This window comes from Pseudoliparis swirei, chromosome 7 (genome assembly GCF_029220125.1).
Source record: "Pseudoliparis swirei isolate HS2019 ecotype Mariana Trench chromosome 7, NWPU_hadal_v1, whole genome shotgun sequence".
Lineage (NCBI taxonomy): Eukaryota > Metazoa > Chordata > Actinopteri > Perciformes > Liparidae > Pseudoliparis > Pseudoliparis swirei.
In genome coordinates this window covers 10,257,962-10,284,418 of record NC_079394.1, presented here as the reverse complement: position 1 = coordinate 10,284,418, position 26,457 = coordinate 10,257,962, and the positions used below count along the sequence as shown (strand labels likewise).

Sequence of the window (26,457 nt, the reverse complement as noted above, 5' to 3'; positions counted from 1 at the left end):
TTGAAGCATAGAAACGTGTCCGAGTTTCCTATTCGTTGCAAAAATGAATTCGCTTTTCCAATTGTATGTGATCCAATTAAAAGGCGCGTTAAGAGCATTTGAGCTTTTCGCATATCATTTCCCGACACATTGTTCACGTGATAGTCACAATTAGGTTTATGCAAAAAAACTACTTCGAAAAACATGACTTAAAACAAGTACGTAGGCAATGTAACATAAATACGGTAAATTTAAAAAAGTACAAATTAAAAGAAATTCAACTAAAAAGTAAATACAAACACCAACAATATCGTTATTTGTTATTTTCTTACTATTTTCTGACTATTTTCTTTTTTAAATTTAATTTTTAAACATTTTCTGCCAATCCACTGACAGATTTCAATTGAAATATGAAATGCGGAGTGTCTTATTAACCCTTGTGTTGCCTTAGGGTCATTTTGACCCGAATCAATATTACACCCTCCCCCCGCCTGTGGGTCATTTTGACCCGATTCAATGTTTCACCCTCCTGTTACCTTTATATTTACTAACATATTTTACCCTTTGGGTTCAATTTGATGCCAGCAATTAAAACCTCTAGAAAATTATTAGAATTAATATTGTTTTCCAAGTTTAAGTGTGAGGCACTTTATGTTTGTTTGTTGACTACCGAAAGAACACCGACATTAAACATTGAATGGGGTCAAATTAATCCTAAGGCGGGGGGAGGGTGTAATATTGATTCGGGTCAAAATGACCCTAAGGCAACACAAGGGTTAAAAGCTGATGCCAGTGAATGAGTCACAACCAAAACACAATAGAAGCTTCTTAGAAAACTGTCAAACAGGCGTTGACAGTCATGTCAGCATGTGACCTGGTCCTATAATTTACCTGTTTGTCAATTGTCTCTATTAAAAAATGGGAACATGTTTTCCACCATATCTACATAATAACTGATCATTAACGGCTTTAACTTTTTGTTGTCAGTCTCACGGCAAAGAGAGCGTGACTAGCCGGCCTGGCTGGATCTTCAAAGGGAGCAAAGCCTCAAAGCACCACTGATGACAAATACGGGTGGTGAGAAAGTAAGGCGAAGAATTAACCAGATGATTTACTCCGGAAAGCTCAGCCTCCAATAATGGGTTGGCCTGAGGGATGACTCTGATCCAGCAGAGAGAAAGAAAGACGGAGAATAAAGACAGTAGAGAGCCTCGATTCCTCTTCATTGTTTAGAACATTTACCTTCTGATGTTAAAATCCTCATCTGATGAAGAGGTAAATCCTGCCAGTCCTTTATTCTGCGCTGTATATAAAGAAAGGTGGGCCTGAGAAATCATTCATGCACCTGCACAATATGTAAGGCCCCCATCCTTCTCCCTTAGGCTCCAACAGGCAGTAAATCTCTGTGCAAAATAACTTCCTTTCAGCAGATCCACTTTATTCTTCTTATACAGGTGATGTCCTGGGAGACAAAGAGGATGTCTAGATGCACAAAACAATAAAGGAAGAGAAAGAGGAATTAAGTGGAGGTGCAGAGAGGATCGATGTACATAAATGAAAAGGCAGAGGAGGCTGGAAACAAAGTTGAGAACACAAAAGAAGGATGAAAGGTTGTGTGATATGAAAAGGGTATGAAAAGTAAATGTTTTTAGTTCATTATAATAACTACACTGACTTCTCAACTTCATAGAGGTATTAAATAATGATCAGAGAGAAGGATATCTGTTTGATCTGTGGGGCATTGTGAGTGTAAATACAGTATGGGGATGCTTTTTAGTGTGTGTGTGTGTGTGTGCGTGTGTGTGTGTGTGTATGTGTTGTGTGTGTGTGTTGTGTTGGATTTGCAGGAAAACGGGATTCATGTTGTGGAACTTCAGTCTTCTAAAAGGCTTTGGATTTTACACCACAACAATTCTCCTTGGGCTTAGCTTAAATAAATGATGCGCCTGTACGAGTGTCCAGAATCACTTTTATTAGGCTGATCGACACAGAGACCGGGCAGTGACCTTTATTCGGTGTTTGGAGACCCAACTCCAAACATGTGAAATTGTGAGATCATGTTACATGAAGTCAAAACAAGCCTGTTGTTCTTCTGTGACTTTATTTATTGGAAGTAATCATGAATTTTTAAACAAAAACGCTAAAAACATGCTGTTTCATCCATTCGTTACGCTTATGTGCGTACCCAATGTGCTGACAAGGTCAGAGCTGCAGCCCTGGAGCTGCCAGGGACTCTGTGCCTTGCTAAGGGGAACTTTAGCAGAGGGTATGTTTGCTGACTCCCGGGCCTTGACGTTGTGTCCTCCTGTTGAAGGTCAGCGTCTCCCTACTTACCACAGATACAATACACCGACTGACTTCCTTGGGATCTTGTCACAGTTGGACAAGGAAGAGTTTCAGAGAAAATCCTAAAAATACATTCAAGAGGGTGGGATTTCAGTTTGTGTGTGTGTGTGAGGGAACGAGGCTTCTCATTAGGTTCTGTGTTTTAAGAATGAAGATGAATTCGCTGAGACCTGCTCTCCAGGTATGACGCACACACACACACACACACACACTTCCTGTTTTGGTGACTGGTAAATGAGAAGCCTGTTGCACATTTTCTACTGCTGAATTTTATAAATATTATGAGCTTGCTAGCGCACCCGTTGCTCTCTTCACCTGACTTGATTTGGCTAAATTTGGCTACATTTTGTCTCAACTTCTGTGTGTTAACCAGTGTAGCATGAACGCATGGTGGAATTAGCTAGCTAACCAGTCTGCCACTAAATTTGTTTAATGAAACAATTTATCTCTGTTTACAATTTCTGGACCATTTGAGTTGTGTCTTTGTGAAGGAAACATTGTGACCGCGCCCCAAGATAAACATGGCTATGTCCTTTTTCTCTAAGCCAACACACATACATGCTATATGCTGTAGGCTATAGCCTGTAGCTATATACCAACATGCTTGATACCCATTTCTGAGTGACATGAAGTCATTTTCCTAAACAAATTCACAGACACCACGCCCGCTTTTTAAACAAACTGAATAATACAGTCAGTTGAACGCATTTTGTGGCTTTGAAATTTGTTTACATGGTGACTGAGTAGCTTTCGGTAGCTTTTGTCTTGTAAAATTCGCTCACACATAAAAAAAGGTATGAGTAGAACTTAAGGAGAACACCCCAGGTATAAGTAGATATATCCAGGTATAAGTAGATATATGCATATACACGCACAACATGGCAGTCTGAGATTAAAGATAGAAGATAGGTTAACGTGTACAAGTACAATAAGTGACTTTCTGGAGGCATACCAATACATCTGATAAAAGGACTTTAATAAAATGAGCATGGATGCATTTGACTTTCTCCTGTCCGTCATTTTCCCCTCGACTCCAAAGACAGATGGCCTGTCAAGAGAAGAATTCTTCCCTTCATGCCGGCTGAATGAACGACCTGCCAGGCCATGGACTTGGTTTTAACAGCATCTTGCACAAACACTGTGAATTTACAGCTGGGAACTGCTCACTGAAAAGAACTTCACATTGGCCAAAGCCATAAGTCCAGTCAGCGGTCACTCTAACTGTGTCTCCATTTTGTTGTCTCAGACTCTGTAAGTCGATAAGCAACTCTCTCTCAGTGTTCAACCTGCATGATGCTAATCCATCTGATCTGGTAATGTTTGAGGCTGATCACAAAAGTCTCTAACAAGGCTAAACGTTGACGCTAAAAAGCAACTGTTAGCCACGCTAGCGGCTTAGCTTTACTTAGCCTATGGTAACATTGGTTTGTGTACCACTTTGGTCCAGACAGAAATATCTGAGCAACTGTTGGATGATCTATAACATCCCTACTGGAGTAGCCCATGTACACTTTTCAAATCATGAATGAGCCTTTAGATATTGTAGTCTCCCACCGTAAGAACAACCCTTTGAATCACCCCTGACTAGCTAACGTAGCCTACTAAAATATGAGATAAAAAAATACATTTTAAATTCCATTATCATTTAAATTGTGAGAGCTCTGAATGTTCTCCTTCTATCCCCAACGAATCTCGGGTTCTCCTACTTCATGACCACCGATGGCTAGTAGAACAAAAACACCTAATCTCTCTGAAAGACTCACATGTTGTGATAAAAGACTCAACTCAGAGTTTTCTCAGGAGAAAGCCAATGTTTGAACCACAGAAACCACAACTTACCTCAACAGAGCCAAAGCAAAAGTTTGGGCTCCAACGTGTTAACGGAGTTTCTCTGCGTTTCCTCGTTGCTGGCAGCTGGAGGTACTCAGCACTGACTCTAACATGGAGCTTTGAAATAGCAATCAATGCCTTTATGCTGCAGGGAGAGCTCGTAAAAGTGTCGTTGAGAAGAATATACGATGTCGTATTTCACCCTGCTCTCCCTATTTTTAAACACTGAGTTATGGCAGCAGAAATGTGTACCCATTAAAGGTGATATGATGTATTTTCTGCCTTGTTCAGAGACTCATTCATCACCATGGACCAAAAAGAAAACTGCACTTACTCTTTCACCCCATCCTCTCCCATCTTCCCTCCACTCTTCACCCCGACACCGTTCTTGTACGCTGTCTTGAGTAATTTACGATGCGCCGGTAGTGCAACCTTCTGGCAGGAACTGCAAGAGCAGCTTGCTCTTTCTCCTGGCAACTAAATAACCTTTTATAAAAGACCCAACTTGGCCAAGTCATCTGCTGCTGCACATAAAGACGGGACTGAGCTTGACATGTGCACACAATCCTCAACACTCTTCCTCTCAGGGTCAGAGTGCTGATATAGGGAACCAAAGAAAGGCCACAGTCATCAGAATTACACTAAAACATTTGCATAGGAAATTCAATATTCAAATTTGTGAAATTTAAATGTCCAGTCAGTTTTCCACTGAGACATACCAAGTTATACAAAGACTGATAGAATACGTTCTGGCAGGTGCCTGTTTGGTTATTTGCAAGTATGAAAACAAAATCACAAAAAAGTATTAATATCAATTGAATTATTAACATATATTAAAATAGCGGGGCACCACCAAGATCCAATAACGTGGGAAATAAAGACAAATGGCGGCCATGATTGTAACAATGGCGGAGAGATGGCAGACATAATATGGCATGGGGGTTAGTTTAAACAAGCCTGAAGACTCGAGTTTGAATTTTCCTCTTGAATTTTGTTGGGAATTCCACATAAGAGATACAACTATTTCAGTGCTATTTCCATTTAAATGTGACAATTTAAAGTTGATTTGAAGCACTTTATCTGAAAGGACCTTGCAGCCTTTCAAACTGGGAATATACCAAACATCCTGTGTGAGGTTGTATTGAATATTAAATTACACTGAAGCTGCCGTATTCCATTACTGTCTGCTCATTTGGGTATGTGTGCGATATTTGCTTCTTTATATGCTTTCATTGCCGTCTACTCTCTCCCAACCTTCCTTTAAACTGGCACTCCATCAAGTAAAGCTGAAATAAATCAAGAAGCTGTAATTATTACTACTACACCAGAACAGAGTTGTTGCTACTGCTGTTGCTACTGCTTTGTATTGTTGTCACCAGAAGGAGTGTGTGTGTGTGTGTGTGTGTGTGTGTGTGTGTGTTGGCTACTGTTGCATTCTGCTCCCAGTGTCTGCCGACAGAGGATTAATCTCCCCAGCTGAGACAGTAGCTAAGGTCAGCAAGAGAAATATTTCATAAGTGTCAGCTTGGCCCGTAGCCCTCAACGCAGAGTTCGAAGTGAGAATGCACGGTCGCATAACAAACGGCCATGTGTGACTTTGCGAGGCATGTAGGGGAGGGGGGGCGGGGCATGATATATGGCAGTGCTTCACTTTCATGTATTCATCTGAGCCGGTGAATTACTGCCCGGGACAAGCACGGTGCTTTGTCACCACAAGGACCCTGTTGAGACAAATATTTTGGCCACACGAGGTCTTGTCTGGAATGCGTTTTCCATTACCGCCTGTTCTCTAACTTTTTATTTATTTAAGGGGAAATCCATGAAAGTTACTCCCAAATTCTGCTTTACCGCATTTAGTTTAATTCAATAAAAAAAGTTTGTTCTTTAAAAACAACAAAACATTGCGTGTGTGGTTTTCCATTGGGCTTGAACTGACGTTCCCTGCGTGTGATACTCTCACTGTTGCAGGTTCCTCTGCTCCGTGCGGTGACCTAGGGTTGGCTGACTCATGCAGAGAGATTAATGGCTTGGGCGGGCCGCTTCAATAACCGTTTGTTGGATGTGTCGAGCCTGAAGGGCGCTGATTTACTTACACATTGATAGGCTTTTAATTGAGCCACGCCATCCCTTGTCACATCAAAGTGGAAGCAGCTGACATGACTCGGCCTCACTGCGGGTTGCGATGATTGACATGCACCGCTGAGCCTCGCCCGACCCATCCTTCATCATCACCCTCGGCTATGTTTGGCTGAAACTTTGCAGCTACTGCGACCTCCAGTAACTCCTGTTGTTTATCAGGTCGTAAATGCCACAGAGTCTTCCTCAGTGAGGCTGCGTTTGAGGAGCTAAGATTGAGCAACTTGTCTTTTCAAAACTTCAGCTTCATTTTTTCTGGTGATAAAAAGTCTTGTGGTTTGAATTGCATGACCAAAGTTGTTTCATAGAAAGAAACAAACAAAGAAACAAAGAATGTGTTTTCCGGTAGCCTCTCGCTCAACAAAGGTTGGTGATGAAGACACGTTCGGGTGACTCTGACCGTGAGTGCAGGAAGCAGCACCGACTTGAACAAGCGTGAGGAATTTATTTTTTCTTTGCTTGTTGACCATTCTTTTACCAGATCCGTCACGGCCCCGGCTTCTGAATACCTTGATTGTGCTTCTATCAAAATCACCCCCCTTCGTCATCAGACCGATGGAAGAAAAAAAACCACACCATCTTTTGATGTCATCTGAAATTTCACACAACAATGTAGGACGATCTGATTTGAGGCAGGCGCTGTCTGGCAGAGCAGGCCCCTGATCCCTCCTCCTCCACGCTCCGTGCACATGATAACTTCTCCGTGCGGAGGACAATAGGGGCTTTTGTTTCCGAGCGTCTCGAGGGATGGGGAGTGGGAGGGGGGGGGGGACTTGAGGTTGCACGGGTGTGGGTGGTGTGCGGCCTACGTGCCTGTCTGCGAATGCGTTTCAGGTGTTTAGCGAGGACGACAAGGTGGAACCCTACACGGTGTAGGTTTCGGAAACAAAAGTGCCAATCTGCGAACAGAGAGGGAAGCCGATTATCCCAGCGTGATTATAACGCAGACAGATAGACGACAGGTAGGCAGAGTGGATAAGAGCGTTAGCTTGCGAGACGTGATGAGCTGACAAGAGAGACAATCTCCCTCCTAAACTGGAGAGATAAGGTTGTCAGCCGCAGCTCTGACTTTGACACACGCACACACACAAACACACAAATATGCCGTGTAGACAGTCAGATAGATGACACTGCATGAGAACTACCCAAACACACACGTCTAAGATGGCATCTTGCACAGTACGGGTCTGTCTCTTTGTGTTTGCGTGCACAGGGTACATTATGTCGCATGAGCGCATGCACATTCAGCTGTGAAAGGATTAGTATGTGTATGTCTAAGACAGAGTGAGAGGTGGAAGCAACCACAGAAAGACAAATGAGGAAGTGTGAATACATCAAGAAGTTGGATATTGTTTGTGGACCTTTCAGCTCAAGGAAATCCTTGTTTCAACATTTTGTCCTGGCCGGAATGTGGCCTGTGCGGCTCTTTTTCTTAAGTGTTTGGGTCTAAATGCCATGTCTGCTACACCCCGTGAAACTGTCTTAATTCACTTTTTTCCCTTGGTTTTATTACTGCTGGAGAAAACACTCGGGGTAGAGCAGAGCCCCAGCCTCAGGCCTCTATTCCCATTCCACACACCCCATAAGTCAGTCACAGATAATTAAATAGGAGTTATTTACACTCGTTTTTTTCCCTCCTCTGCCTCTCTGGCGCTTTTATCATTCCTCTCCCCATCTCTTTGTACAGTAATACACTCAGCCAGACCTTGTCAAAATCTGGCTGACACCAGTGAAGGCCTGTAGAAGTTGAAAAGAAGAAAAAAAGAAACACAACCCTCATGAGCTCACATCAATGTCAGCCCCCCATTAAACAATCACACGGAGCATCTACACAACGTTAATCCCCGTGTGTGCAACAAAACACCTCAGCACTTCCAAACAGAGCAGGAGACAAACGAGCAGACAAGGATTTGCTTGAGCCAGGTTTGGAGAATTCAACTGCCTAATGTCAGCGTTATATATTTACTCTGGAGTCAGGCAAACATCAGCCTTTCAACGCAGGGATGAATTAGGCCCCGCCACAGAGCTATGGCGTCCATTACAGGCCTCAGTGGCTCCATAAATCACAGGATCGCAGGGGCATGTGGGGTCCGCTTCTCCTCACTCCTCCTCGGGTCCTATGAGGCTCATCCTGGGGGTTTTATTTGGCTGCTGTTTCAGTCAAACCCACTGCTATGACACGGCCATGGAAAGGCATGGAAATGCCCCGAGGGCCAGCGGGACCTGGACATGCTGAGAAGCCTCTTAAACGGGAAAGCTGCCCTCTTAAAATATCCACAACAGGAAACAGCCATCAGTCATCGACACGCCAAAACAGCTGTTACCAGCCGACATCAAGGGGGCACATGAAAGGAGCTGCTCCCTGTTGTTTGAGCCCTCCCTTGTTTCATTCTCTCGCTGCCTTTGTCTGGCTTTTACCAATGCCCTCTGCTTTGGTCTCCTTTTATACGCCCCCCTCTTCCTTATTCAACTCCACCCACACTGCAGCGACTTACCCACTCGCCCTTTTAACAAGTGGATGACTGTGTGATGAACAAGGGCGCTTTCGGAAACCGCGCAACTTAACTAGCATACCCGAGTTGTAAAGAAATGTTTTAAATCCCCTTTAAGCTCTCGGGGTTAGCTTTAAATCTCGCAGTGAGAAAGCAGTTGTTATGCGTCACCTGTGTATGTGTGTCGGCCCGAGGTGCTGACTGACTGTTTTAAACCAACAGGCGGATTCAAAAGAAGAGTGTACGGCACTTAGCCCGGCGGCGTGCACGTTTGCCTTCGCATATTCTCGGATCTCTGCAGGTCATTGCAGCGTGAGTGTCAGTGCGTGGGCGATGAGGGACAACTAAGCCTAATGATGACAGGTCAAACAGTGACGCCGTTGAGTGAAGCTGAAGGGACTTCATCCTCCTCTCAGCTACAGATAAATGGCGGCAGCCATTATGATCAAGGAGCAGGCGGGCGGCAGAGCGGTTTGATAAGGCCAGCCTGCATTGTGAAATGTTAAACAGGTTTACCTATTAAACCTCAGAAGAAAGCCTTGCTCTGTTCTCTCAAGCCAATAATCAATGATCCATGACTCCACTTTTTACAGACAGTGTTGTAATATCTCTGATTATGAATCGGGTAGTTCAAGTCGAGCCAGAGGAGTTGTAACGAGGTTGGAAATCCCTGTTAGGATCACGTTGTTGTACTTTATGTGAAGTTAAATTAAGTTACTTTTTGTTTCCTACGCTTTGTTCTTCTGTTCGAACTGACAGTCACTGTCACAGTAAAATACATGAACAATTAAATTGTGCCAATTAGTTTTAATTTCGGAGAATGTATTCAGTCCCAGTAGCAGCTACAATTATAATGCAATAAAGTAGTAATTAACATACCAGACATTCTGGTTCATGAACAGTAGGATATTTTTATTGTATTTAATGTGGAGACAGACAGTCAATTCTCCATAGTTGAGGCTTACCAGGGTTACGAGTCTTTTATCACACTGTGTATAATGTCACATCCGTGATACAGTATTTATATTTGGCATAGTTTGCGTGTGGCTTATGGAGATCACTGACACAGATTTCCACCCATAGGCCACATTACTGCCCGGTTATGAGGGTGAGGCCAGATCACAAACCACGCCTCTTCATATCACCCCGCCCCTGCTTATGCATGCAGACACTTGTGATTGGACGGCGGCACATTGCTTTGAAATCCCTCCCCTCAAGTCGTTAGTATGTGAAAGAAGTGAGGTACTGTGAGAGAGACTGCTGCAGAGGGACAGAGATACACACGGAGGAGGGTCGTCACACACACTCCAGCCTCTGCGGGGATATTCCTTCTACTTCCACTCCGTATTTTGATGAGCAGTAACGACCTATGGTGTTTTGTTTTTTCTCTTTTCTGGCTCGACTCTTTCTTTTGCAATACTGGATGAAGGGATATTCAGGAATAATTAGCGGGTGATATTGAAGAGCCCGATAGAGGATGACATTTGGGCAATTTGTTCCTCTTTAGAGACAGCTTGGGTCCGACGCGGGGGACGCGCACTGCGCAGCTACACGTCCTTCCGGATTACTGCACTCTCGTCTATTGAATTTACAAACATGACACGTGCTTATAAATGATCTTCAACCCTGCGTCAACTCGTTACATGCCGTCATCCTTCCACGAGCCCCGATCCAGATGAGAGATCCCCCCGGTGGACCTGAACCGCTTTTACGCAGACAGTCCCCGGAGCGCAGCGTCGCCGACGCCACCGGTGATCATCACCGGACAGGAGCGGAGAGACCGTCCGTTTCCATACCCACTTCTTGTCCTCTGAGGGATCCCTTGCGTCAGGCTAAAAGGCTTCCTCTCCGGATCGTAAAGATGTTGACAGCGCACAGCGGCCACTTGCTGCACCCGGAGTATCTCCAGCCACTCACGTCCGCGCCAGTCAGCATTGAAGTAAGTTCATAAAATCAAATTTGCGTCCAAAGACTGTTTTATTCATCTGACGTTGCTTTTCTTCATTTATATTAATCAGCTAATATAATTCCACGTCGTGGGTTTGAGTGCTACTCTCGACAAAAATGCCAGCATATGCGCCATTTTACGCACAGCGTTTTGTTGGCAAGCAAAATAGTTCCAAATGTCAATTTTTGCAGTAAATAAACCGTTTTAAAATTAATATTACCTGTTCATTTGACCAATATATTATAATGAAATCTTCTCTTTTTCATCTTTTCTTTTTTCTTCTTCTTAAACTTCAACTTTGCTTACTGTGACATCCTTTGTTCACATCAGATAAACATTCACAATTCAGGGCATATGTGGAATTTTCTTGTTTATATACTTAGTACACTGTTTGGCCAGTTAAAATATGTATTTAGAACATCATTTTAATGATTGCATATTTTAAATCACAATTGAGTTGATATGTCTAAAGATTCTTTAATTAAATCAAAGTGTAAACAAACATGTGTTCACCGTCTTGCTCTCTTTTTTCCTTCTCAGCTGGATGCCAAGAAGAGTCCTTTGGCTCTGCTGGCCCAGACCTGCTCTCAAATTGGCAAACCAGATCCCCCCTCCTCTTCCAAGCTGGCCTCCCTCTCCTCGGGCGGTGTGGGAGACAAGGAATCGTCAAGCCGATCCTCCAAGTCCGGAGAGCAGCACCAGTCCCTGGAAGACAAGTCCAGCTTCAAGCCTTACTCCAAGTCATCAGGCGACTCTCGTAAGGACATTCCTGGGACAAAGGGGCCTTCAGATAAAGCAGCTTTCAGGGTGCCAAATGGAAGCTCCAGCAGTGGCACTGCTTCATGTCCATCCTTTCCTCCCCATTCTCAGTCACCCAGCTCCAGCCCTCCTCCCCTGCACACTCAGAGCCAGACCCACAGACAAAGCCATTCCCCCTCCACGCAGCCCCTGTCACACTCCCAGGCCTCGCACATGGACAGCAAAACTGGGAGCGCAGAGCAGTCCAGCCTGGACAGTAATAACAACAGCGCTGGCAAAAAAGACTCAGATGCAGCTAAGTCAGGGATGGATGGGGCGCAGTTAGCCAACTCCAGCCACATACGGGCCAGCGCCAACTCCAGCAATGCCAGCTCTGCCAGCAGCCCGCGGCCAGAGAGCAAGGCCGACCCACAGGTCTCCTCACAGACGGGCCTGGGCTCCGGGCACATTGCCCCCGTCTCTCCTTTTAAACCAGGACATTCTGTCTTCCCTTTGCCTCCCGCTGCCATGGGCTACCACGGCTCCATAGTGGGGGCCTACGCTGGCTACCCCTCCCAGTTTGTTTCTGGGTTGGATCACTCCAAGTCTAGTTTGGGGTTAGGACTTTCTGGGAAGCACCCCAGCTCCAGCCCGCTCACTGGAGCCTCACCTCCATCCCTGATGCAGGGCTTATGCCGGGACCCGTATTGTCTGACTTACCACAATGCACCCCACCTCGGAGGAAGTAACTGCTCCACCTGCGTCCACGATCCCTCCAGCCTCAAGTCTGGTTTTCCTCTGGTTTACCCCTCCCACCACCTCCATTCCCTGCACCCCAGCTCCTTGTCTTCCTCCACCGCCCCCAGCCTATCCCACCCGCTCTACACCTACGGTTTCATGCTCCCCAACGAACCGCAGCCTCACGCCTGTAACTGGGTGTCTGTCGGTGGTCCCTGTGACAAACGGTTTGCCACGTCAGAGGAGCTTCTGGCCCACCTGCGTACCCACACAGCCCTGCATGGTATGATGGACAGCAAGCTGTTGTCAGGCTACCCCTCATCAGTTTCATCAACAGCCTCTTGTCACCTCCACCTGCCCCCACACAGCAGCCAGGGTACCCTGCCCAGCTCCTTCTCCCTCAGAGGCTCTCCTGGCTTGGGCCTGGCTCGCTACCACCCCTACAGTAAATCCCACCTGCAAGGAGCACCAGGACTTCCTATGACCAGCCTCCCCTCCGCCTCGGCCTATTACTCCCCCTATGCCCTCTACAGTCAGCGACTGGGCTCGGCCTCAGCCCTTGGATACCAGTGATATCAGAAAGAGTGTTGGCGCCCACGGACTGCAGGCACCAGCTTGGACTCTCCGGAGGGTCTCCGAAGATGGATTCTTGAGATCGGGGTCGTCACCTGTACAGGGCGTCGTGCCTGATGGCCTGCCTGCCAGGAATACCACCTGTTAGCCTCAGGATTGTGACTGGCGCTCCGAAGGCACAAGACCCCGTGATGGATTGGCTGCAGAACCAACAGACTTTAGTGATTTAAAGACGGCAGAGCTGGAAAATAATGGAATTGTGGAAATATTACAACAGTCTTGATTTTGTTTTTTATTTTAGTTTTTCTCTAAATCTGTCTCCCAGAACTGAAAGTCTGTATTTATTTTTCACTCAAGCGCTTGGTATTCAACTCTGCGAGGTGGGGGGGGGGGGGTCCGAATAAATTGTTCTTAAATATTCTAACTGAAAGAGAATGATATAAGTATAATACCATTCTGCCTATCATACACTCTAAAAATAAAAACCTTGCACCACGATGAAGATGGACTGTGAAGCTTTATTCTGGGAACCTCTTTTCATCTTCTGTCCTTTCTTGCGTTGGTATTTTATTTCTGCTTCTTATTCAGACTTATTTTTATTTGTAAATATGCAAAGATGTAATATGTGTTCACGCTTACTTGGGGGGCAAGTTGGCGTCACTGACGCAAATGGTACAAAGATTAGAAAAGACAACATAAATAAAAACAATTCATGGTGGCTGTGCTATCCAACCAACAAGAAACAGTCTTATTTTGTTAAATAAATGATACATGATTGCATTTTACCTTGTTTTCTTCCTTATTGTTAGCTTTAAATAATGCCATGAAGTAGCTTTTTTGTCAACGTGTTAGAGGATGGAGTAAATCTCGCCTTCACTTATCTAGGTCTATCTATCATTAAGGCTGTTCTAGCCACGCTATATGTGGCTGTGTGTAATAACTCATGGCTCATATCAGTTGACAGGGCTGTCCCAAAGAGGGCATGGTGGGTCACATTAACCCTGTTAGCTGGCCTCCGAGGACCTCCATCCCTCCTCCTCTCTCCATAACCCACATTGCTTTTGTTGTTGGGAGTGCAGCTTTTAATTGCTGATTCTTGTTTTTTTGAGGCCTGAAAACAGCCTCCTCAGCAGAGTGGCTGGCTGTGTGGAGTGGCCATCCGGTCACTAGGACTTCAATAATGACCTGAGGGAGGTGTCGACCCAGGATCCCCTAACGGTCTGACGGATTGGTCTGCAGCACAAAGGCCAGGCCTGACAATGGGAGGCGGTTAATAGAGAAATATTCATCAAAGTCTTGACATCTCCCCTGAGGAGAGCGGGCTCTCTTACAGGAACCGCAAACATGGAGGCCTCCCGTCCTGATGTGAAGAGCCATTTTCTTGCTGCTCTCTGCTGCGCTGTGGTTTAACTGATGTCAGCGTTCTCTACTCGGAGCAGTTAGATACTAATTCGAGGAGAAGCAGTCGGTCTATCTCATAGCCTCACCGGTGCCATTAGAGCCTTTCGGCCTCGATAATGTTCCTGTGTCTCCACTCTATCTGGCTGTCAGGAGGTGGCACAGAGCGAAGAGGCTGCAGTCTCTGAGGCGGCTATTGACCCCGACTCCCAGACTCCTCTGCTCTCGTGGTTCATTAGCACTCCAGACAGGGGAAAGGCGATCACAGGTGTCACTTGACAGGACCATTAACAAAATGGATGACCCTCCCAAACCACATCCAGCCCCTGCCACACCAGCAAGGTCACGGCGCCCTGATCACCACTCCGCGTAGCTCTTCGAGACGATACGCTTATTTCTTCTTCGGAAACCCGAGCCATGCACTTCTCTGGAACAGGACCGACTTGCTTTGTTATTATATGGAGTTTATAAAGTAGTTTAGATAAAATAGGTCAAGGATATTCTGTTTTTTAATGCTGTATTATATATATTTCTGTATAACTTGCAGAGTTGTGCCACTAGAGATTCACTGGATTGTGTTGCTCCCTAAAGTTGTGTTGGTGAAGTACAGGTGAAATCTGTGTGAGAGGCAGGTTCCTCTTTTACACATCGGGTGAAAAATGCATCTTACAAACTGTAGATAGAGAGCCGGTTACATTGGCTTGGATCTGAAGATGATTCACACTGGAGGTCACGCAGAGGGGAGAACCTTCAATCTTGTCGGGGAGGAGGAATTAATTCCACCGTTGCCAGTTTACACTCGTTCATCAAATGCCTCACTATTCTCCCTTTCCCCGCGCTCATCAATCTCCAACATCTATCTTCCTCCCCTACACACACACACACGCACACACACACCACACACACGCAGCTGAGTCAACACACACACTACATTTATGTCGCCCATGCGTGAGGCTGTGTGTGCATGTATGTGTATGCAGCTCCAATCCTTTGTCCATGGACGATGGCACATGTGAAGCTGAGAGGCTTACGTTATAACATGTTCCAGTTTAAATAAGTAAGCACAATATTGGAAGACTTAAACCCCTAAATTCTCATCCATTTGTTAAAATGTGTTATTATTATCATCTCAAAACATTTCTGTCTGACACTGTGGGTAGAAATTACAAAAATTCAATGCAAATGGTATGCATAAAAAATCTAATTAATTAAAAGTATTTTTTTCTCTCACACAAATAGAAATATATTCCACTTAAACAACATGACATGGTGTACAGTATACTGTTCACCCAATGCAGGGGTTTTATTTAAATACATCTAAAGTTTAGATGTATTAAAATGTTTAGATTCTAACAAACAAACAGCAAAAAGTAGAATTTCACTCGTCACAAGTAATACAGTTCACCTCCTAATTATTCCAAGGAAGAGTTTTACATTTGGGAAAATATTCAAATCAGCTTTGTTGCCAAAAGCTTCAATGGAACTTTATGTTACATTCTTCTCAACTAACACACAACATGTGTGGTCAGCAAGAGCAGAACGGATTTTTCTGTCCCACGCTTCTTTTTCGGTTCTGTTAGTCACTCAGTAGCAACGTTGTTAGTCAGTTAACATGAACCACCTTCTTTTACAAAACCTTCCTCCTTCCTTTCTTCCTAAACTAAACTTCCATGTGATGAAAGAAATTAATTTCAAATAATAAAAAAGTCACTATGACTGGAAGCAAAATTGCATAATATGCACTACTCTAGTACCATCATTCAACATATAAAGAAACAGTGCATCTTTTTCGGACACACTGGAATTACGGCTTCACTTTCTGATGGTTGAAGGCACGTAACCAGAGTAACCCATGCCAAACTCATGTAACTAAACCACATTGCATCATGGTATATTAATGCAGTCGTAGTGTCTAGCTTTAACATACTCTAATATTTACACATATAGCATGCGACGCTCATACTATTGGTTTTGTAGAAAACAATCTAAAAAAACAGTTTTAGCATAAAAAATCATGTTAATATTAGTATTTTATATATTTGTGTGCGTGTGTGTGTGTGTGTGTGTGTGTGTGTTGACTTTGAATAGCTAAGCATAAAGTCAGGGTTAGCCTGGTTATGTCGCGATCAAATTCCATCTTTCAGCTTTAAAGCTACTATTTATAACAGTTAGTTATGGATAATGTTGCTTGTGGACTGGTGGCAATAGTAACAATAACAAAAGTGCTAGTGGTAATCAGACAAGGAGTAGTAGTCACAGTAGAGCTGGTGATGGTGATGGAGGGGACTAATATTTTCCCCTCTGTGCGTCAGTGCAGAGACGGTGCAGAGAGCCACTGTGAGGTCCTGAGCAGCCGGCTGACAGGCCCGGTGATTAATGACGACAGGGTGTGGAGCTGCTCTTCAATTAGACGCCAGCTCTACCCCGGCTCACCATTCCTGGTGACAGCTAGGACAGAGAGAGAGAGAGAAAGAGAGAGAGAGAGAGAGAAGTCTTTCTCTTTCTCTCTCTCTCTGTGTCTCCAGAACAAAACATTAACCTCAACTCCATGACTACCACCTCTATGTTTAACATCGGGACACAATACAGAGCCCTCGGCATCCAACAGTGACCGCAGTGTTAAAGCAACTCAGATGGCGTGAACACATCCCTCATCAGGGCCTGTCACACAACCTCTGCTTTATTTCTCCACATAAACCCGGTGACTGACTATTTTACGTGCCTGCTTCAACTCCTCATCTCCTTCACGGCTGTAGTCAGCCGCGGTGCAATGCTCGCTGTGAAAACAATAACAGACGTGCAGGTCGTCGAGAAGGCTGTGTGCCGGTTCGGACCGACTTCCTCCCACAATTACAAAGAGCCTGCAATAATGTTCCCTTGATTAGAGGAATAATAAGATGATAATCAGAACTGGTGCTCCAGGCTTGCAAACGTCACTTCAAACTGTTGTTCCTACTTTCTGTCAGAGAAGGAATTAAATGATTGTAGACGATACCCCGGGCGAGAAGGGTGACCCAGTGTGTGTATACAAGTGCATATACAAGTGGATTCAGATTACTAGCCCACATACATATGCTCGCTTTCTCATAAAAGTAATGTGGAATTGAGTTTTGACAAAGCAAACTAGAAGGCACTGTATTTAAAGAAGAAATGCAGTGTGTTTGGTTTCCCCAATGCATCATAACTGTAAGGGTAAGAAACCACCTGTGAACTAACCACATCAGGTTTCTTGTCCTTATGTGATTATGAAAATTACAGTAATATGAAAAGCAAGAGTGGTGAGTGTCTATACTGGCTGACCGAGAACACCATGAGGCCCCTCCAGTGTAACTGTGGGTTAACATATTGAGTACATTTAAATCAGGAGAGACGGGTATTTAGAGTTTAACAATCATTTATTGCAATAGTGCAAAGTCTTTTTGGCGATTGGACTCCATCCTGAAGTAGGATAAACCAGGGGTAGAGATCAGGCAGAATCCCCCCATGGAGTCCAGACACTGGTGGCGGTGTCGAAGAAGCGTCGCCGTAATGCCGATTGGAGGAGCCTGGGGTGGCGGAGGGTCGCAATGACGCAAGCTGAAACGACAACTGACAGCAGCAGAGAACACAACTTTAAAGTGTTACCAACGACGCTGTGATAGGCTTACCCAACTGGGCTGCCTCTGAATGGTTGGTTCATTCATCGGGCCCGCCCCCAATCAGCTAATGGAGTAATCGCTGCAAGACTGACTGCTTGTGGATGAACCAGCTGTACCCAATGTCTTCCTGTCTGAACTTTCGCTGAGCTACATGTTAGGCCTACAAGCACTACCATTTTTTTCAGCTCAAATAAATAGTTAAGCATTTTGGAATAGTTAGCTGAGAATACTCATATGAAGCTACAGCCAACAGCTGGTTAGCTTGTAGCTTAGCATAACGAGTTGGAATAGGAGGATAGAAGTAGCTTGTGTCTGCCAAACGATAACCAACAGCACCTCTTGTTTGTTAGAGCCAAGTCACAAAAAGAATGTATTTAGTTCGCCTGGGGAGGGGAGAGGTTCTCTTCACTTTTGGTTTCCCTCTGAAGTCCGTGATTGTCTGTAGCCCCTTCCACACACCTCTCACGTCACGCCATAAACAAAACAAACAGTTTCTCCCTGTTTCAGTCTTTACTCTAAGATAATCTAAGCTAAACTAAGCTCAGCGTTCTGTTTCCTGTAGTTTCTTATAAAAAGGACGGATATGAGATGAGAATCAATCTTCTCATCTCGCCAAGAAAGCGAATAAGCGGATTGATTTCCCAACATTTTTGACTATTTCTTTAACTTGACTAGTCACCAAATTTAGATTCAGGGGTCACTAAATAAAAATGTTTACACACACCAAACGTAAATCTGTTCTCATGTCTGTTCACATTGGGCATACAAGCAAATATTAACAAAGAAAGTCATCTATATTTTTACTGTTTGTGAACATGTCCTTCAAAACTTAATTTCTCTGATTATTTTAGCAATTATTCTATCCAATGACTGCAACGCCATTCTTTCAGTTTGAAGGGGAGCTGCCACACTTCCACACCTGCATTAAGCAGCATTGTTGGCTGGTGACTGGGTAACAGCCATTATACGTGACCTCAAATCCGTCATCAAGGACGTTGACAGCTCTGTGACAAAGTAAACCGTGCTTGTAATTATTGAAGAGACGACGCTGTGGTTAAAATACCAATATTTTATTGCAACTATAGTTGGAAAGCTTTACAGTTTTTTTCAGGCGCTACCAAGCGTTTGTCCAATCAGTGGTCACATTTTCAAAACTCTAAACACAAGTAGCACAACATCGGTCTTTTGTGGCCGTACCATTCACACATTTCATGTCGTTTTCAAACAATATGCAGTCAGTGAACACATTTCCATAATGCTTACATTTTCTTCACAGACAAGCTATACCTCCCAACAAAATGATGGATTGTTTTTGTATTATTTACGAATGTTAACACACAACATCCCACAATGGCAAAAACAATATTCCAAACCTTAGATACAGTCTAAAAACCTCTTCTGCAATGATATCAGTTCTAAAACAATATATCTCAGCTGATAATAAACAGACAATTGATTGATGGTAGGTCAGAGTTTGGAATGTTTTTGGGAAATATGTTTTAGCAAGTTTTGGATCAGAATTTACATTTTGATTATGACAGGTTGAGATGTTGATCACACAAACACCGCCGACATTGACTAACCGAATGTTGTTCAATCATCTATTGCAGCCGTTGCCCCAAAACATAGTTTATTTGTAAAAAATAAATAATAAATAGTTTGGATTTACTGTAACTTTTTTAAAGGAACAATAGCCCCCCCCCTTTTTATCTGGGCTTGTTGCCGTTGTTTTTTTGTTCAGAATGCTCTTGTGTGTTTCATGGATATTTTGTTCACTGTAAGCAATACTGTAAAACTTTACAGTATTTATACTGTACCTCCTTTCGTAAACAGTAAAGGAGAAAAAAACGGATTAGTTTTTGAATGAAATGCTTTTGAATGTGAACATTACATGTGGACATACAGTTCCAAACCAAGAAATGTAGTGTAAAAACAGTGGATTGCATGTTTTGCATGCAAATACCTGTAAAACTGAAACATAAAAGTCAATGCAGTTTTTGTAATGTCAGCAATAGCCAGTGTTTTGAAACCTGGTGTACTTTGATTGACTGGAAGGACCTTGTGAAGTGAAAACAAGAGTTATTCTTTGACAGAATAATTTAATTTTGAGTCAGATTTCCAGTGTTTTGGTAAAGTTAGTGTCTGCAGAAAAAGATGTGTTCTATTTTGAAATGAAGAGTTAGTATATATTTAACAATATGTGCTTTTGACAAGAAAATTATCCATTTGGCCAATTGTGCTTTGTAGGTGTGAGTCTGTATTAAGAGTTTAGAAAAAGTATCTGAAGTATGGGTGAGCGCTTGTTAGTGATTGAAAAAAACTGTAATATGAGGCTTTTTAACCTTCAGGGCGGAAATGTGTTGCAACACCAGTTGCTGGGTAGGATCGGCCTCCTTTTAATTAGGCCGTCAAGCAGTTCTTGACATCAACCGTCACCGATCCTAAAAGAGTTATGTAACAACCAGGACAGTTGTTCTGCAGACAGCTAGAGTATATTACTGAAGCTAGAACGTGAGGCGGGGTTGTGTTTATGTTTCTGTCTATCTGTGGACAGATGTTGTCACTGCCATAACTTCACAACTTTGTATAATGCAGTCACAGACCTTGGAGTTTCAAGGTGTGTTGTTGACATTAAAATGAAAGCTGAGTTCGAAGATTGGTGTGGTCCGAGCAAGGGCACCCCCCCCACACACACACACACGCACACACCCTGTTGTGTCTGGTCCAATTCGACGCCGCTGCATCTTAAAATGGTCTCTAGTTTATATTTATTTTGTGCTGTAAATCAATAAAAGTAACTTGTGCATTTCAAACTTCGCCCACTTTTCAAACACTTGTTTTTTGCGAATGTTAATATTTTAACACGTCGTGGTGCAGCAAAGATATTCACCTAAAACCCGGATGGATGAATAATCCTGCTTTTGGGTTGATTCATCTATTGATTGGTAACAAAGAGGGACAGTGAGCCTGGCCGCCGGTTCAGAGATAGAGAAGTAGTGCTTGTGATTGTATGTGCAGCCAGCCCTGACCTTGGCAACCCTCACTTGGCCTCCGCATGGAAAGCTTCCCAGAGAGCCGCTGTGGCCTCTCCAAAGTTCCAGTGGTGTGAGTGAGCACCGTTAATAGACACGCCACCCCTAACCACCGGTGGAGAAAGGAACATTTTAATTACAGTATGGTGCACTGCTCATAGCACTTGGACTGCGCCTCCAGCTGGATTCCATTTTGTATGCCGCGCTGAGAGATCGCCGGCGAAGATGCCACAAGCGTTCGTCAACGAACGTGCCTTGGCGGGGAATGAGGAGCAGCTCTGATGGTTGGGATTCTTGCTCTTGAACTTGTTTTTTTCTTCCTATTTGGGAGGCCCTGTGGTCATCATGTACTCACTTTAAGCATCGTGGGCCTGTCTGGTCTCCTCTTGATGGACATCCGGACTCAGGCTCATCTTAGCCACTGCACTGCAGTTCAAGATACACAGCCTATCACCACTTATGTATCATAAACTGCTTCACTTTCCATGCAGGTTTAATGCAGCCCTATTAAGGCACATTGTACCTTTCAGAAATTACATTAATAGGCACATGCTGGATGATAACCAATTCAGAGAAAATTGGAAAGATATAAGAGATACAGGATGAATTGCAAAAACAGAAACAAAACTATGTGAGTGTGCCTTGTAATGTAACATCCCAGCCAAGGGTTGGAAATATCACAGATGTCACGCAATCTCTCTTCAGTCACTTAACACACAAGAGATGTTTTGGTAACCGAGAGACTTCAGAGTGTCTGCGCGCCGCGATCACTCATCTGTGTGGTATTCAGACGTAGACTTGTCTCACAACTGTTCAAACATACATCATACACATGTCATCACATCGTGGGAGCCCAGCCCAGACACATACTTGCTGTAATACACGTCAATCTGCAGTACACATGCACTCAATAGCACACATCAGCTGTGTTTCTCAGGCTGTGTAAGGGTGCAAAACAGCTATGAATGATTGGGTTTGTGTAGAACAGTGGTTATTTAGGAGGAAGCTATGTCTCAAGTTTTGTTTTAGTTCATCTTCCTAGTTTTAAAAAAAAGAAAATAAACTGTACTTAGTTTATAGAGCTCTAAAACACGCTATTAAAAGCTGCTTTCCACAGTAGACAATTTGATCTGTCTGGTAATAATCAGAAAGGCCACGACTGTAATAGAGAAAAGGACGACTAAGTTCCATTCAGTGTTTTAAGCCATATCAGTGCAATGCCAGGGGCCTTTCAGTTTGTGCATCCTTGATTCTTTTCCTGGAAAAGTAAGGAGAGAGGAGTCGAGGAGAGAGGAGTCGAGGCAACAGACATTCCACAGAATGAAACAACCTCCCAGCAGAGCCGTCACTTTAGATATGACGTGTGTCATTTGCATCAGCTGTGCATTGTGTTGTTCACGCCTGTATTTTAAGACCTGTCACACGAGCATAACAGTGTGCAGCTTGTATACTTACCTTTAATCTGGAGGTCATACTATTTGAAAGGTCTGATCTCATAACAACTGATACAACTTACAACACTTACATTTCTAGAGTGTTCCCTCCATGGTTTGAGATCATTTGAGCTGTGTGTCCGGCCATTTCCACAAAATGCTCGATATGATCGTTGTTTATGTTCAAAATGATAATTTTCGCGGAGTGGCCTGAATGGACGGGCTGTAGTGTTGTTGACTTGCCGACTTTCTTGCTAGATTTACCAACTTTTGGAGCTTTCGCTGTTCGCTTCTTTCTTTGAAAAAGCATCTGAACTCTGGGTTGAATTTTTTGGTTGAATAATTTTAAAAAATCTAGCATACTCATTGCCAACTTTAACTTTAGCAATATTAATCAATGCTACTTTCCCAAGCATTTTACAGCTGTACATCGATACACTGATCAATACACTGCAAGTCCATCTGCTTTACATCATCACATTGAAGGGAGACAATGCTGACTGGGCAGTATCTTATTTTAAAGTGTCTATTATCTGTATTAATGATTTATGCAGTTCCCCTCAACTGTGTGGCGTGATTTGACATCTTTAAGCTCACAGTCAACATGAACTGTTTTGGTTCACTCTACATTGCATTATTTTCGGCCACAGTATTGCAGTTTTAAATAAATGGCAAACGATAAACATCGTAACAGTTTTCTAGTCGTTTCCTGTCGGCTGAACTCAAAGAAAAGGTTGTTTGAACTGAAGAGATTTTCTTTCACTCCTTCAGCTTGGCTCCCCTTGTCTCTCTAAGGTGCCACACTGACAGGGACACTGTTGGTCCAGCGTGACACGGTGGCCTGATTCCTTCCCAGTAAACGTAATAAGATGCTCTGAGTTTCTGTCCTGCAGTGCAGACGAATAGAAACCATTTTACCCACCATGTTAAACATGCAGTCAGGTATTTGCTTCCACCCTTTTTACACCGAGTTCACCTGAAACAACACGTCAGCCTTTCAAATTATACTTTACAACATTTTAAGCAAACTCAGTCGTTTCTTTTGAAGATATTTTCAAATAAAGGTGGGTTGGGTTGCTGACAATTGCAACATGTTACGGTAAAATAAACGACAACCCTCGTATCACATGTTCACATCGCAGGGTGGGTTTATGTTTCTAACATCCTGACAAGCTTTACACATGAGTTCATGTTTAATGTTTGCAGCTCTGTCCATCCATAAGCTCTCTGTGTTTAACTCAGCAAGACTCTGTCAGTGTGAGTGTGTCCTCTCACATACACACGTTTATATTAGCAGAGAGGCCTCGCGGTTTGTTGAGTGAAGGTGAAAAAAAAATAAAAAATGTCCACAGGCAGCTTGATTATTTTTACTTTTTTTCGGAGAACACTTTTAGATGGTGAAAGACCCCTCCCTCACCTCCACGGTCCCTCCTCCGGCTTCTCCTCCTCTAATAGTGAGTTACCCTCATGTCAATGATGGCCCTTGGGGCAAAAAAAAAAGAGGAGAAAATGGGGAGGTGAAAGGAGGGCGAGCGAGGGAGAGGGTGGGAAGGGAAACAGAGCTGATTATCCAAATACAGTCATTAAAGGGGAAATGTGTTTTTCAAGCTGTCAAGATGATTAATGGCTGAGAGCAAATCCTCACAAATGCTCTTGTTTAGTCTAACTGGCAGACACGATCCTGCCCATTGATTTATGGCAGACATGCTGTGTGAGACCATAGTGAGGTTAGAGGGTGTGTGTTTGTGCGTGCGTGTGTCCGCGCATTCATGCTGTTTTGTGTGCATGCATATGGACGCCGGCTTGTGCGAGTGAAACCGGAGGTTTGTGTGCATGTATGCATACGTGCAGTGGCGTCTTCGTCCACATGACCAGAGGAGCTGAGGAGGGGATCGGGCAACAGAGGAGGGCAGTGAGTAAATTCTCTTTCGCCCCTCGCTCTGACAAATCAGATACACAAACCAGAGAAGGTTAGCTGAGCCCTTTTTCTTATTTTATGGCTCCATGATTGAACGTCAACAACAGGATCGATGTTACATCCAGAATGAATCCAACAGCTGTCCAGAGGTACTTGTGCTTTCATCTGTCACTTGCCAAAATCCCTCCTCACAGATGTGATTAGAACAGAATAAGCAATATTTCTCTCATTGCTCAACTGTAACTGATGTTTCTGGCTGTGTTGTAGATAACATTACCTCCACTAACAACACCTCTTTGTAGGGCAAGGCCTGAGCAGTTATAACTTTAAAAACATCACGGTGTCGTAACGTGTTTTTGTTTCAGCATTTCAGGAAATAAACTGACTTGTTTTCTTGGCGAGAGGTAGATGAGAAGATCATCGGCGTAGCATAAAACATGTGTGGATGAAGTGAAGGAAACCTTTGTTTGAGTGAATGTGTTCAGTTTGTATTAAAGAATAGGAGCTTTATAAAGAAGTGACAACTCTGCTTGTTATTAAATATAAGCTTGAAACATCCGCGGGTCTCTCTCTGTATCAAACTACTGTGTGTTCCTTTCAAGATGGAAAAGGTTTGCACTCACAGGAAGAATCAAATGTGCCCGCAGAGAGTAAGATGATACCACTCCGGTAAATATGAAGACCAATTACCTTAGCTCAGCATAATGACTGAAAACAACTCGCCTGAGTTAGTGCAAAGAGAATAAAATTCATCTAATTATGACAGAGACTTCAGGAAGTCAGTTAACGGCTAAGAAATAGTTTGCCACAGACAGTAAAACCACAACTTCTTCACTTTGGTTTATGTAACAAGATATACCGTGTTAATTAGTGAGTTGATTTACTTTAAGACAGCGCTATGTTAAGTGCACCCAGTCATCATGGTTAGTTAGCTAAACCTTGACCCGACATCTTGGAAAATTATTATTTACAATATTTAAATAAAAGTTGTTTCTCCTCATCTAAATCTAACACATTCCCAAAATATCAAACTTTTCCTTTAAATAGAAAATCACTTTGAAGAGAAAAAGGATTATTATACACTTTGAAAGAAAAACGCATATTGCTTTAGAAATAGTGCTGCGTAGTATATCTAAGTATAAAGTAAAATCAGGTTTTAATTCCTGTTGAATTTCCTGTGTACTTCGAAACCCAAAATTCAAAACTGAAACAAAAACTTGTCTAAACCTGTTAGCCAACTCTGACAAACAAGTGGAAAAAATGTAATTACTTCTGTTGTGACAACAACAGTTTGCTGGCAGAGGTACAAAAGTTTGCATATAATAACTATAACATGACGATAATAAGCATGCAGTTGAATGACGTATGTTGGGACTTTTTCTTTCCCACAATCTTGTCTTATCCTGGAAGGTTATAATACATTACATACATACAGATAATACATGATGTATATATACATCATGTATTATCCATCGACATAATATCATAGTGATCAAAGCCCTGAGCAAAGTTTTTCATGTGTAAGCGCTTTACTTTTTGCAAAAACATTCTAATAGAAAAGCTTTATGACTCATGTTTCACAGCTCAGAATTTATAAATGTAATTTTCCAGTAAAAATCCCTGAGAACCACAGACAAACACAAGAGTGCCACCTGAAACTTTGCCAACAAAATATGGATGAAAAGAATGCATCACGTGATCTCTCGCAGCCTGACAGATGAATTAATGTCCCCGTTTCCTGAAATGAGCTGGTGTTACTTTTCACTACCAAAGTGTGATCTGTGCAGGAATTATGTCCTTGTATTTTGAATGCATTTATAATGTAATCATGAAACCCATTTGTTCTATTTTCGATATTCTCCACAGCTATAAATGAAGTTTCCTTATATTGCTTCTGAATAAATTAGCTCTTCAAGGGATTTTTCAAAACAAACTCGATGAATGTATTGCAAGTCGTTATTGACCCTGGTCTGATGAACAGTCCCAGTGCACTCGTCCTCGGAAGGCGAGCGCGTCACCGTTGGAGCGGTCCAGTTCAGCTCTGCAGGCTGGTCCAGATGGATGGATAGCAGCTGTTGGCCCTACAACCTCTTCCCTCAGCGCAGCCATTAGGCCTATCTGTCTGCAATTTCCTCATTCTTCCTGAGCTCCCTCTGAAGTACTCTGATCGCTTTCCCACACCCCCACAGCTCAGCTCAGCACCACACTGTAAGTGTATACAGCGAAGCGTCGTTTGGCCTGAGCAGACCGGAGCACAT

At 43.4% G+C, this 26,457-nt stretch overlaps 1 protein-coding gene across 1 annotated transcript; it reads left to right on the top strand.

Annotated features, from left to right (window-relative positions):
- Positions 1–10,081: 10,081 nt before the first annotated feature.
- Positions 10,082–13,565, top strand: znf703 (zinc finger protein 703). The gene is made up of 2 exons (XM_056418852.1): positions 10,082–10,722; positions 11,272–13,565. Exons 1-2 carry the CDS (start codon positions 10,459–10,461, stop codon positions 12,778–12,780), a joined length of 1,773 nt encoding a protein of 590 aa, XP_056274827.1. The 5' UTR covers positions 10,082–10,458; the 3' UTR covers positions 12,781–13,565.
- Positions 13,566–26,457: the final 12,892 nt, after the last annotated feature.

Bases quoted from the DNA above. Each gene is read 5' to 3' on its own strand.
- znf703 (XM_056418852.1), top strand. From the start codon at position 10,459: ATGAGAGATCCCCCCGGTGGACCTGAACCGCTTTTACGCAGACAGTCC. The intron at 10,723-11,271 runs GTAAGTTCATAA...TTTCCTTCTCAG, and splicing joins CCGCGCCAGTCAGCATTGAA to CTGGATGCCAAGAAGAGTCC.